The sequence below is a fragment of the Chanodichthys erythropterus genome, chromosome 23 (genome assembly GCF_024489055.1).
Source record: "Chanodichthys erythropterus isolate Z2021 chromosome 23, ASM2448905v1, whole genome shotgun sequence".
In the NCBI taxonomy this organism is placed as follows: Eukaryota; Metazoa; Chordata; class Actinopteri; order Cypriniformes; family Xenocyprididae; genus Chanodichthys; species Chanodichthys erythropterus.
The window spans coordinates 27,388,114-27,400,579 of record NC_090243.1 but is presented as its reverse complement, the minus strand read 5'-3'; the positions used below and the strand labels follow the sequence as shown (position 1 = coordinate 27,400,579).

General features: G+C 35.1%; 1 protein-coding gene across 1 annotated transcript; it reads left to right on the top strand.

The window, feature by feature from the left end:
- The first annotated feature begins 5 nt into the window (after positions 1-5).
- On the top strand, positions 6-11,928 carry eci2 (enoyl-CoA delta isomerase 2). The gene is made up of 10 exons (XM_067377926.1): positions 6-142; positions 512-665; positions 2,585-2,683; positions 3,902-4,084; positions 8,037-8,106; positions 8,195-8,297; positions 8,404-8,524; positions 8,621-8,710; positions 10,259-10,402; positions 10,854-11,928. The coding sequence occupies exons 1-10, from the start codon at positions 90-92 to the stop codon at positions 11,007-11,009; spliced, it is 1,173 nt and encodes a 390-aa protein (XP_067234027.1). The 5' UTR covers positions 6-89; the 3' UTR covers positions 11,010-11,928.
- Positions 11,929-12,466: the final 538 nt, after the last annotated feature.

Genomic DNA, 12,466 nt, shown 5'->3' with positions numbered 1-12,466 from the left:
AGTCGGACGAACTGACAGATGATTGACAGCTGCGCCGAGCATCGGCTGGTTTTTGTGTACATAAACTTTGATCAGTTCTCGTCAGTGTTATGGCTGCTCTGATCAAACTCATCTCGCCGTGGAGATTTGACCGATTCGTCCGGTAAGAGCTTTATTATTACATATATGATGTGTGAAACTGAAACTAGACGCTTCCATTATAATCTGCAGATGTAACGTTATTTATATTATTATGGTTATGGACATAACTGTGTGCATCATGTTGTGTTGTGTTGTGTTATGCCATAGAAATATGCATAGTGTTTACCTTGTATTTTTTACAGTCTATGGTTCGCACTGACCTTTACCTTTGTGTCAGATCTTCACCTCTCACACACTTTACACACGGGCGCGCGCGCACACTCACTCACACACACACACGCACGCGCGCGCTCATTCCTAAAAAGCACATCCTGAGACTCTGAATACTGTGCTTTGCTTAAGCTGTAATGTGTTTATTATGTGCGTCCAGAGCTGCATTCATACCGTGTGTTCAGCTGCACAGCACAGCTTCAGTTATGGGAGCATCAGTGGAAGATTTCAACACGGCCAAAGAAAAACTGGGAACATTGAAGAAGGATCCAGGGAATGAAGTCAAGCTCAAGATCTATGCTCTCTTTAAACAGGCGAGAAACTGATCCATAACTTCTTGACTGATTGATATAGCTTCAGTATTGGGACAGAAAGAGGCTGCATAACTGATATATAATAATAATAAACGCTTATGTGTGTAGAATTAATTTTGGATTTAGTGGTGTTTCCTGCTTTTTCCATTTCTCACTAAATTTGTGTTTCCATAAACTTCTTTTCCAAAGTTTGGTAGGATGTCAGTAAGATTTTTTTTTTTTTAAAAGAAAGTTAACAAATTAACTTAAGCAAAGATGCATTAAAATGTACCTAAAGTGACAGTAAAGATAATGTTACAAATGATTCTGTTTCAAATAAATGCTGTTTGTTTGAACTTTTTATTTCTCAAAGAATCCTGACAAAATGTGTCATGGTTTCCACGCAGCAAAAAAAGAAAAAAAAAAAAAGAAGAAGAGTTATTAGTAATAATTGAGCAGCAAATCATCATATCAGAGTGATTTCTGAAGGATCATGTGACACTGAAGACTGGAGGAATGATGCTGAAAATTCAGCTTTGATCACAGGAATAAATTATATCGTAAAATAGAAAACAGATATTTGAAATTGTAATAATATTTCACTGTATTTTTAATCAACTAAATGCAGTCTTGGAGAGCAGAAGGGATGTTTTCATCTGGCTATTATCTTTATGGCTAACATTGATTGCTTTGGCCATACATTTACTGAACTTAAAGGATTACTCCACTTTCAAATAAAATCTTCCTAATAATTTACTCACCCCCATGTCATCCAAGATGTTCATGTCTTTCTTTCTTCAGTCAAAAAGAAATTAAAGGTGTCCTAGAACGTTCTTTCACAAGATGTAATATAAGTCTAACGCTGCATTCACACGGGGCGTCGGCGTTGATGCTTCTCATTTACTTTGAATGGGTGACATCATGCGTTGCCAACTGAATCGTGGGTTCCGTCACTTCACTCATGTTGCAAGCGGCAGAAGTTGAAGATTTCTCAACTTTTCAAGCGCCAACGCAGGCGTCATCCAATCAGATGGCCCTATGCAAATTCCCTAGAGCAGTTGCTAGCCAACTGCATTCATGCAACACCAGAAAGTAATGTGATTGGCTGTAATCACTATAATGGTCGCGTCAACGCAAGCTTCAGACACGCCCTCCATCAAGCGTTGACGCTGACGCCCCGTGTGAATGCAGCGTAAGGTGTCCCCTGAATGTGCCTGTGAAGTTTCAGCTCAAAATACCCCATAGATTTTTTTTAAATTCATTTTTTTAACTGCCTATTTTGGGGCATCATTAACTATGCACTGATTCAGGCTGCGGCTCCTTTAAATCCAAGGTAAATTCAATTTTGGATTCTAGGCCACCTTTAAGGTTTTTGATGAAAACATTCCAGGATTATTCTCCTTATAGTGGACTTCAAATGGTTGAAGGTCAAAATTACAGTTTTAGTGCAGCTTCAAAGGGCTTTAAACGATACCAGACGATGAATAAGGGTCTTATCTAGTGAAACGATCGGTCATTTTCGAAAAAAAAAGGAAAATGTATATGCTTTATATAAACAAATGATCACCTTCCAAGTGGTTCTGCCAAAACCGCATTTTCGTATTTTTCAAAAAGCTTACGCTGTATGTCCTACGCCTTCCCTATTCTATTTACGGAAAAAATGGAACTGGTGCTGCGTTCATTCGCAACCGTTTGGAAGCCATTGAAGTCCACTATAATGAGAATAAACCTGGAATGTTTTCATCAAAAACCTTCATTTCTTTTCGACTGAAGAAAGAAAGACATGAACATCTTGGATGACATGGGGTGAGTAAATTATCAGGAACATTTTATTTGAAAGTGGACTAATCCTTTAACTAAACTATTATTAAAAAATTTTGTTGACATCTACAAAACCAGTTTTTGCTCATATCTCTCATTTCTGTGTTGTAAATGCTCAGGCCACACAAGGGCCCTGCAACACCCCTAAACCCGGCATGCTGGACTTTGTGAACAAAGCGAAATGGGATGCTTGGAAGAGTCTGGGGTCTGTGTCACAGGTGAGAGGAAACATGATATGTGCTCAAAAACATCATATTTCTGTCATTTATCTTTCACTAAAGAGGAAATTAAAGTTACTTGACCCAAATTTGGATCAGCTTTTCATGTATTACTACAGGTTTCTGTTAAAATTTGTAATTAATTACAAAAATTATTTTAACAATAATAAAAAAATAATAAAATTATCAAAACAGAATTATCATAAATATTTAGTATTATTTTAATGTAACTCGCATGCACACACTCATAAAGAGCAAGTCAATAAAAGGAGCAGTGATATAATAGTATTCATATTTTGAATTGGCTTTTACTTTTATATTCTCAGTTTTCATTTTCATTTTAGATTAAGTTTTAGTACTTTTTATGTGCTATACTAATCTTTTTAGTTTTTTAAAAATATTTTAATTGTGAAATTTTTATTAGATTGTATTAGATTTTTTTTTTTTTTTTAAATAATAAAATCTAATTAAAACCTAATAAAAATATTAGCTTTTAAAAAATATTTCTATTTATCTTTAATTTTGGTCATTTAGCTTTTTAAAAATATTTCTTCTTTAATTTTGGTCATGTTTTAGTTTTTAATTGTGATTTTTTTATTAGATTTTATTAGATTTTTTTAAATAAAATCTAATAAAAATCTTAGATTTGTAAAAAAAAAAATATATATATATCTTTCAGTTTGGTCTGAATTTATTAGCTTTTTAATGTTTCCTTTTATCTTAATTTATTAATTTACTTAATTTTTTATTAGATTAAAAAAAATACAATCTATTAAATCTATTAAAAGTATTAGGTTTTTAAATATTTAAAACTTAAATATTTCTGTTTATTTTTAATTTAGTTTTTTTTAAAAATATTTCTATTTATCTTTAATTGTGAATTTTTATTAGATTTAAAAAAAAAATAATAATAAAATCTAATGAAAATAATAAAAATATTAGATTTTAAAAATATATATTTCTATATCTTTCAGTTAGGTCATTTTTATTAGCTTTTATATGTTTCTGATTATCTTTCATTTATTTTTATTCCAGTTTTGGTCATTTTAGTACTTTAAGTTAAACTTCTTTAATAAATGTTATTTCAGTTAGATTGCGTCAAGTTGAGTTTCGTCTACACGTTCAGGTCTCAGGACAGGCTGCAGACCTCTAAAGTATGTAGAAAATATGTGTACAGATGATCATCCTGTGCTTCATGTTTGAATGTAACTGTGTCAGGAGGAGGCCAGGCAGCAGTATGTGGATCTCATTACGTCTTTGGTGGGAGCAGAACCGCCTGCAGTGGCAGCACAGCCCACCGGGAGCACGAAGGCCTTCCAGACCCTGCTGGTCACCACAGAGAACAACATCACCACCATCCGCCTCAACAGACCCGATAAAAAAAACGCCATCACTGTAGAGGTGACAATGCGTTAAGTCGCTTTTGGATAAAACTTTTTTCCCCCTTTTTTTAGTTTTGGATAAAACTCCTTTTTTACATTTTGAAGGTTTTAAACTAAAAGAGTTATGTCATATCAGTTGTCTGGGACAACGGTCATATTATACATTAATAATTGACTGAAGAATGCCACGATTGACCAATCAAATGTATTCCAGAGAGTCGTGTAAAAATGACATTTTAACATTACTAAAATATTATATTTACTATCTACTATTTTTATTAGCTGTATTGTTAGCAGTGGTATTTTAGTATTATTGATATAATAGTGTTGTTTTTATTAATAGTTGGAATACGTTTTTTTTTTCTTTCTGTTTTAATTTTACATAATTTTAGTAATTGTTTTTAAATTTATGTCTACATATAGGTTTTTTTGTTTTGTTTTTTGTTATTTTAATACATCAAGTTAAATAAATAAAAAAACAAGAAATGTTGCTTTGGCAAATAGCTGAAATTAATACGTTTTTTTTTTTTTTATTTCAGGTAAGGTTTTTTCAAGTAACAAAAATGCTTTTTTTATGGTTTTAGTTTTAGTTAACTATAATAACCCTGATGGTTAGCAGTGTTGTTTTTGTATTGTAGTATTTATTATTTTAATTAGCTTTTAGTTTTATGTTTTAATTTCAATTTTAGTAATTGTATTATGTGCTTTTTTTTTTTATTAGTTTTCTATTTTTCTATTTAGCTTTTATTTTTATTTCAGTTTAAATTTTAGTAATTTACAGTTATTTGCCAAGGCAACATTTCTAATTTTCATTTAAGTTAAAATTGTGTAACTTGTATTTGTTTTACAGTACAGTCCAAAAGTTTGGAACCACTAAGATGTTTAATGTTTTTAAAAGAAGTTTCTTCTGCTCACCAAGGCTACATTTATTTAATTAAAAATACAGTAAAAACAGTAATATTGTGAAATATTATTACAATTTAAAATTAAAGCTGCAAGCAGCGTTGAGAGGGCCCTCGCACCCGGGCTCACCGCCACCCGTTGGCCTCAGGAAAACAGCGAACAATGGGCGACATGCATGTAAACCAATAAATACAGGAGAATTATGGCAAAATCATGGAAAAGTGTCACACTTCCTGTTTCCAACAGGTGGCGCTATAGCTAACTGAATATTGTTATATAGGTGTCTTTAGGCCAGTACTTTTATCACTCATGTGAAGTTTGGGGCAGATCAGACATAGTATGCCTGAGTTACAACAGTTTCCTCTTTCATGGCGAAACATCAGACTTTGTCAGTCCGCCATGGACACGCCCTTCAACGAAAACTCAAGATCTTTGATATTTATCATCGCTAAGGTCTTAAGATTAGACTGGCAACATTTGATGTTGATCTGGTTAAATCTCCATGAGGAGTTAATCACAGTGTAAAACATGTCATTTCCTGTTGCCCCCAGGTGGCGCTATGACTATAACTGAATATTGTCATATAGATGTCTTTAGGTCAGGACTCTAATAAAACATTTGAAGTTTGGGGCAGATCAGACATTGTATGCCCGAGTTACAACAACTTCCTTTTTCATGGCGAAACATCGAACTTTGCCAGGCCGCCATGGACACACCCTTCAGCGAAAACTCTAGATCTTCGCAATTTAACATCTCAAAGGACTTTAGATTAGACTGACCAAATATGATGTTGATCTGATCAAAGCTCTAGGAGGAGTTCGTTAAAGTACAACATGTGGAAATGGCAAAAACTGCACAAATTTTGCAAAGAAAATTCAAAATATCTCACTTCCTGTTGGTTTTCAGATTTCACTCCAAGAGACTTATTTGTAGGTATTGGGCTGTTAGATGTGTGTGCCAAACTTCATACCTGTACGTGAAACGTCGTGTCAGGGGCACTTCGTTGAAATTTTTTAGGTGGCGCTATCGAGCCATTTTGCCACACTTAATTCTGAAACCCATATCAGACGTAAATGTTCACCACTTCTGACGCATCTGCAAAGTTTCACGAGTTTTCGAGTATGTTTCGGCCCTCAAAAAAGTGATTCACCTTACATGGCGAAACATCAGACTTTGTCGTTCACCACGGACATGCCCTTCAACGAAAACTCAAGATCTTTGCAATTTAACATCTCAAAGGCCTTAAGATTAGACTGGCCATATTATGATGTTGATCTGGTTTATTCTCTATGAGGAGTTAATCACAGTGCAAAACATGTCATTTCCTAATGCCCCCAGGTGGCGCTATGACTATAACTGAATATTGTCATATAGATGTCTTCAGGTCAGGACTCTAATAAAACATGTGAAGTTTTTTGGCAGATCAGACATTGTATGCCCGAGTTACAACAACTTCCTGTTTCATGGCGAAACATCAAACTTTGCCAGGCCGCCACGAACACGCCCTTCATCGAAAACTCTAGATCTTCGCAATTTAACATCTCAAAGGCCTTTAGATTAGACTGACCAAATATGATGTTGATCTGATTAAAGCTCTAGGAGGAGTTCGTTAAAGTACAACATGTGGAAATGGCAAAAACTGCCAAAATTTTGTAGAGAAAATTCAAAATATCTCACTTCCTGTTGGGTTTACAAACTTTGCACCCAGGGGCTTTTTTGTAGGTATTGGGCTGTTACATCTGTCTACCAAATTTCATAACTGTACGTGAAACGTAGCACGAAGGGCGCTTAATTGAATTTTTGTAGGTGGCGCTATCGAGCCATTTTGCCACACCTAATTCTGAAACCAATATCAGATGCGTGTGTGCAAAGTTTCATGAGTTTTTGAGAATGTTTAGGCCCTCAAAAATGTGATTCATTTTGGAGAAGAAGAATAATTGGCTGAGCAATTCCAATAGGGTCCTCACACCATCGGTGCTCGGGCCCTAATAACTGTTTTCTATTTGAATATATTTGACAAAGTAATTTTTTTATTCAGCATATTAGAATGATTTCTGAAGGATCATGTGACACTAAAGACTGGAGTAATGATGCTGAAAATTCAGCTTTGATCACAGGAATAAATTACTTTGTGAAATATATTTAAATAGTACACAGTTATTTTAAATTGTAATAATATTTCACAATATTACTGTTTTTTTTATGTATTTTTAATTAAATAAATGTAGTCTGTTGAGCAGATGAAGCTTCTTTTAAAAACATAAAAAATCTTAGTGGTTCCAAACTTTTGGACTGTACTGTACTTTATTTCAGCTTGATTTTAATTAACAAAAATATTTTATTCTAGTGTTAGTTAACAGTAAAAACACGAGCTGCGTTTCCTTTACCCGTCAAACTGTGCAAATTGAAAACACTCCCAATGGAAACACGTCAATTTCACAAAAACTCCCATGTATCGCAGAAAACTTTTTACGCTCACATGAGGTGGTCATACAGGCAATTTGAAAAAGGAATATTTTACAAAACTGAAATGGAAAGTTTTTTTCGCAATTGCAGGTCACCTGGCATACGTAAAATTTGATCATTCTTTAAAGATGGCACAGTATGTTTGGACAGAAGACGAGAGTTCTTCATTAAACTCATAAAAGACAAAAGTATTACTGGACTGCAGGAATCTAAACCACAAAGAAATGCCACAATTTACCAAGACCTCGAAGCAGATATGAGGGAGAAACACCCAGAAACACCTCATACGTGGACGCTCCAAAGTATAAGTGTCTTTCCTTGCCATTAATGCTTGGATAACACGCTTGTGTCTCCTAAAAATACTGGCTAGTGCAGTGGCTGCAATATACTTAAACCTACTAACATCCGTTGCCATGATTTTTGGAATGAAAAAAAATGTTTTAGTCACATAACATCAGTTCATGGAAACGGCATCATTTTGCAATAGTTTTTTATTAAACATCGCAAAAGTTTTGCGCAAATCTGTAACAGAAACCTGGCTATTGATGCTTAGACATTTTAGAAAATATTGTACAAGTGATAATGTTTTTTGCATCCTGTAGATGTACAATGAGCTCATTGAAGCTTTGGATCTTGCTGGAAAAGACGATTCTGTCATTACAGTGATGACAGGTGAAGTATCTGCTTTACCTTTCAAAGAGTCATTATGAGATTCAGCATTTGCAGATCATTTCTCACCCTCCTCTCAACGACTCTAAAGGTAGTGGGGATTATTACTGCAGTGGAAACGACCTGAACAACTTTACAAAGATCCCTGAGGGTGGAGTCGAGGAGATGGCTAAAAAAGCTGGGGAGTTACTGAGGTAAAGTCTATTTTGCTTTATTCGAAATTGAAACCAGTTTATTCTCCTGTTTAGCTTGATAGGATGTTTTGATGGATTTACAGTTTGTGTGCTTGTGTCGTTTTAGGAGGTACGTAAAGGCGTACATTGACTTCCCCAAACCTCTGATTGGAGTTATAAACGGACCTGCAGTGGGTGTGTCAGTCACCCTGTTGGGACTTTTTGATGTTGTTTATGCCACAGAGAGGGTGAGATGCTGTCCGACAAGAGATCAATGATGTCTATCTGTTTAAGCGTGTCTATATATGTGTCTGTATTTTGGCTTTGTTTTGTTTTGTCTGTAGGCGACGTTTCACACACCCTTCAGTCAGTTGGGTCAGAGTCCGGAGGGCTGCTCTTCATATCTTTTCCCCAAAGTGATGGGCACAGCAAAGGTATGAATATCCACACAAATAAATTCTGAGATCAACCGCTTGGGTTGACTGCTAAAAATATCATTATAATAATATAAATAATTCATTATTTTAATCAACTGACAGCACTAATGTACATAGGGCTCCACGATTTGGGGAAAAATGTAATTGCAATTTTTCTGATAAAAATTACATTTGCGATTTTAAAATTTAGAGGGGAAAAAGAGCTCCAGATTTGTTGTGCTTGTTTGTAGGGCTGCGAAAAATGGCAAATATGTTGTGATTTATATATCAACATGACTATAATATTACTAAATAAAATAAGATATATTAGTGTATTTTAACTTTTAATTTGTACAAAAAAATCATATTTAATAATAATAATAATAATAATTTTATTTTATTAAACAAGTGTAAAATTAAAATACTAACATTTATGGCTGTCTTCAACCATCCCAAACACATTAGAGGAGTAATGTGCTGAAAACACCTTAGCAACCACATAGCAACACCCTGGCAACCACCCACGACATTGTTATAGCGACTTACACAGACAAGCGTCACTCCAAACACCAAACTCTTATTAGAAACTAGAATGTCTTTGTATAAAAGTGATTGAGTAATTTTTTTAAATTGTCATTCCTGTATCTCAAAGTAAGCATAGACTAAATAAAAAACACTGTGAATTTGTGTTTGGACATACTAACCAGCCCTGCCGAGCAACAGCTCAACCAATGATGTGAGATTGGGGCGGGGCTATCTGTTCGGCCAACCAATTATAGATGGGGGATAGTGAGGAAACATTCACTGCGTTCGAACTTCTCTTCTACATAGTATGTGAAAAACAGTACGCCAACATAATATGTCCAAATTCATAGTATTTAAAGGATTAGTTCACTTTCAAATGAAAATTATCCCAAGCTTCACTCACCCTCAAGCCATCCTAGGTGTATTTGATTCTTTTTTTTTTCTTTTTCTTTTCCTGTGAACACAATCTGAGAAATTTACATAAATATCCTGATGCATCTCAGATTTATAATGGCAGTGAATGACCAACGAGAATGAGCTGAAGAAAGTGCTTCCATCCACATCCATCCATCATAAACATACTCCATACGGCTCTGGAGGGTCAATAAAGTCCTTCTGAAGCGAAGCGATGCGTTTGTGTAAAAAAATATCCATATTTAACAAGTTATGAATTAAAATATCTAGCTTCCACCAGACCGCCTTCTGTATTCAAGTTACGAACAAAGTGTAAACTGGCATCGCGTCAGTTACACTTTTTCCGTAAAGACGTAGCGTAAGCTTTTTGAACTGTGAGAGTTTTACACTTTCTACGCGAGTAGAAAACGGAAGGTGATCTGGTGGATCATCCCATATTCATCCGTACTTTTTTCCGCGGTCGTGAAGTTTGAATTCAAATAATAGTACATACTCAGACAGTGTGCAATTTTGGATGTAGCAATTTTTTTTTTTTTTTTCAAATTCTTTTTGTGCTACTAGATTCATGAAAATTACGCTTCATCACAGTTTTTCTGTACGACTCTTCCTTGTGTCCTTTCTCTCCAGGCTAGTGAGATGCTGTTGTTTAACAAGAAGCTGACGGCCACACAGGCCTGTGAACTGGGTCTGGTGACTGAGGTCTTTCCTGAAAGCTCCTTCCAGAGCGAGGTGTGGACCAGACTGAAGGCCTATGCCAAACTGCCCAAGAACGTGAGTGCTCAGACTGCATGATATGTGATGCACTAGTTTTAAAAAAATGACTATTATCATCAGTGTTGCCAAGTCTGTGGCTTTCCCGCAGAATTGGGCTACTTTATCACTGTTGCTGCGGGTTGTTTTTCATGTCAAGCGACCCAAATAACATGATATTTAGCCTGGAATGTGAATTTTACCAGTTGAACCTCACCAAAAACGTGGATTTAACCCCCAGGAATACGATTTGTGACCCCCCTGAAATGTGATTAGGCTAGTTTTGAGTAGCAATTGGGCGGAGTTTTGTTGTAAAAACCTGGCAACCCTGATTATCATTCTCTTCTCAGATAAAAGGATCTTTTTGCATGAAATCAAACTGGAATCGAAAAGGCAATGAATTTCACTTCTTTTCTAAAACACTGTAGTCACATGTCGTTGCGCTCACGGTCGTCTTCTCATACCCCTACAGTCTCTGGCTCTGTCGAAGCAGCTGATCCGCGGGGTGGAGAAAGAGAAACTTCACGCCGTGAACGACGCAGAGGTGGAGCGGCTGGTGGAGCGCTGGCTCTCGGATGAATGCATGCAGGCCATCATGACCTTCTTCCAGGCCAAGTCTAAACTTTAAGGAGCCACTCAACAAGGGACATACAGCCTCTTCTCAAAATTAACTTCCAGGGGTTTTTACTTTTAACCCTACATGCTGCAAACGACAGGAAGACCCGTCCAACTAATCTGAACATTGTGTGTTGTCTGAAATTGTATAGGATTTTTTTTAGTCATTCTGTCATATCATTTTAACTAGAAGATCATGTACAGTACTTTAGAACGAACAAAATGAACCGTCTGTTTCATTTACTGTACCAGATGTGCACTTAGTAGGTTGCAACACTCAGTGCCTTACTAACGTGAATGCATTTGTATAAAATGGTCACACTTTACATTAAATACAAAACTATGGATTTACTGTGTTGTTCTGGAAAATTCCCACTTTTATAGCTAATGAGGTAATTTGAGGTATGATTAGGTTTAGAAGTAAACTTAGGGTTAGGATTATAGGGGTTAGAGTTAGGTTCTGGGGTAAGGTTAACATGTTAATTAAATGCAAGTACTTTGAGGCCCGGTTTCACAGACAGGGTCTAGCCTAAGACATGATATTTAAGTATCTTTTATAAACGTACACTAGAAAAAACATTACTGGTGTGCATCTTGAGACAAAACAATGGCACTGACATATTTTAAGATATGTCAGTATAAGATGCTCTCAGTTAAAAAATGCATTTTAGTCTGGGACTAGCTTAAACCTTTTCTGTGAAATTACAATGCACCAACATGTACAAAATAAGTGTATTGTATCAACTGGTGCAGTATATAGCAATTAATGCCACCTAAGACAAAGCGTGAATGTATTCTTTTAGCTGAGGGCCAAAATTCCATTTCAGATGAATGAATATATTAAATACATTGTATAGTCTGTGACATGTTTGTCCTGAGTGCAGTTTTAAATAGAACCTGTAAGTAATTTGTTTTATATCCCCAGGTGAAAAAATACTATAGTCATTTATAGTAAATACTATAGTGTTTTTGAACCATACTATAGTATAGAACTTGAATTAATTTGTTGTGTAATTCTATAGTTGCTGTGGTAATATAACAACTATAGTAATATGCAAGTTTTCTACAACTATAGGGTATATAATGCTACAATACACTACAGTTTACTGTAGTAAAAAACTAAAGTATACTACAGTATTTATTACAGTTGATCAGTTCACTATAGTTAAAACTACAGTATTCTGTAGCATTCATTAACAAAGTGTTGTATAATATATGCAGTATACTAAAATTTACTAGTATGGTTCAAAAACACTATAGTATTTACTATAAATCACCTGAGAATATATTTAATATATGCTAATAATAAATATCACGTTTTTTTGGATATGCACCATGTTATTTCCTTGAAATACCAAGTAAATACAACAAAGTACTGTATATGAATATTATAATCACCATCTAAAATGGTATAACCATCTGATACTACTCGAACTGCCGGTCATTTCACAGTGAATCCAGCAGATGGCA

Bases quoted from the DNA above. Each gene is read 5' to 3' on its own strand.
- eci2 (XM_067377926.1), top strand. From the start codon at position 90: ATGGCTGCTCTGATCAAACTCATCTCGCCGTGGAGATTTGACCGATTC. The intron at 8,107-8,194 runs GTGAAGTATCTG...ACGACTCTAAAG, and splicing joins TGTCATTACAGTGATGACAG to GTAGTGGGGATTATTACTGC. The intron at 8,711-10,258 runs GTATGAATATCC...CTTTCTCTCCAG, and splicing joins AAGTGATGGGCACAGCAAAG to GCTAGTGAGATGCTGTTGTT.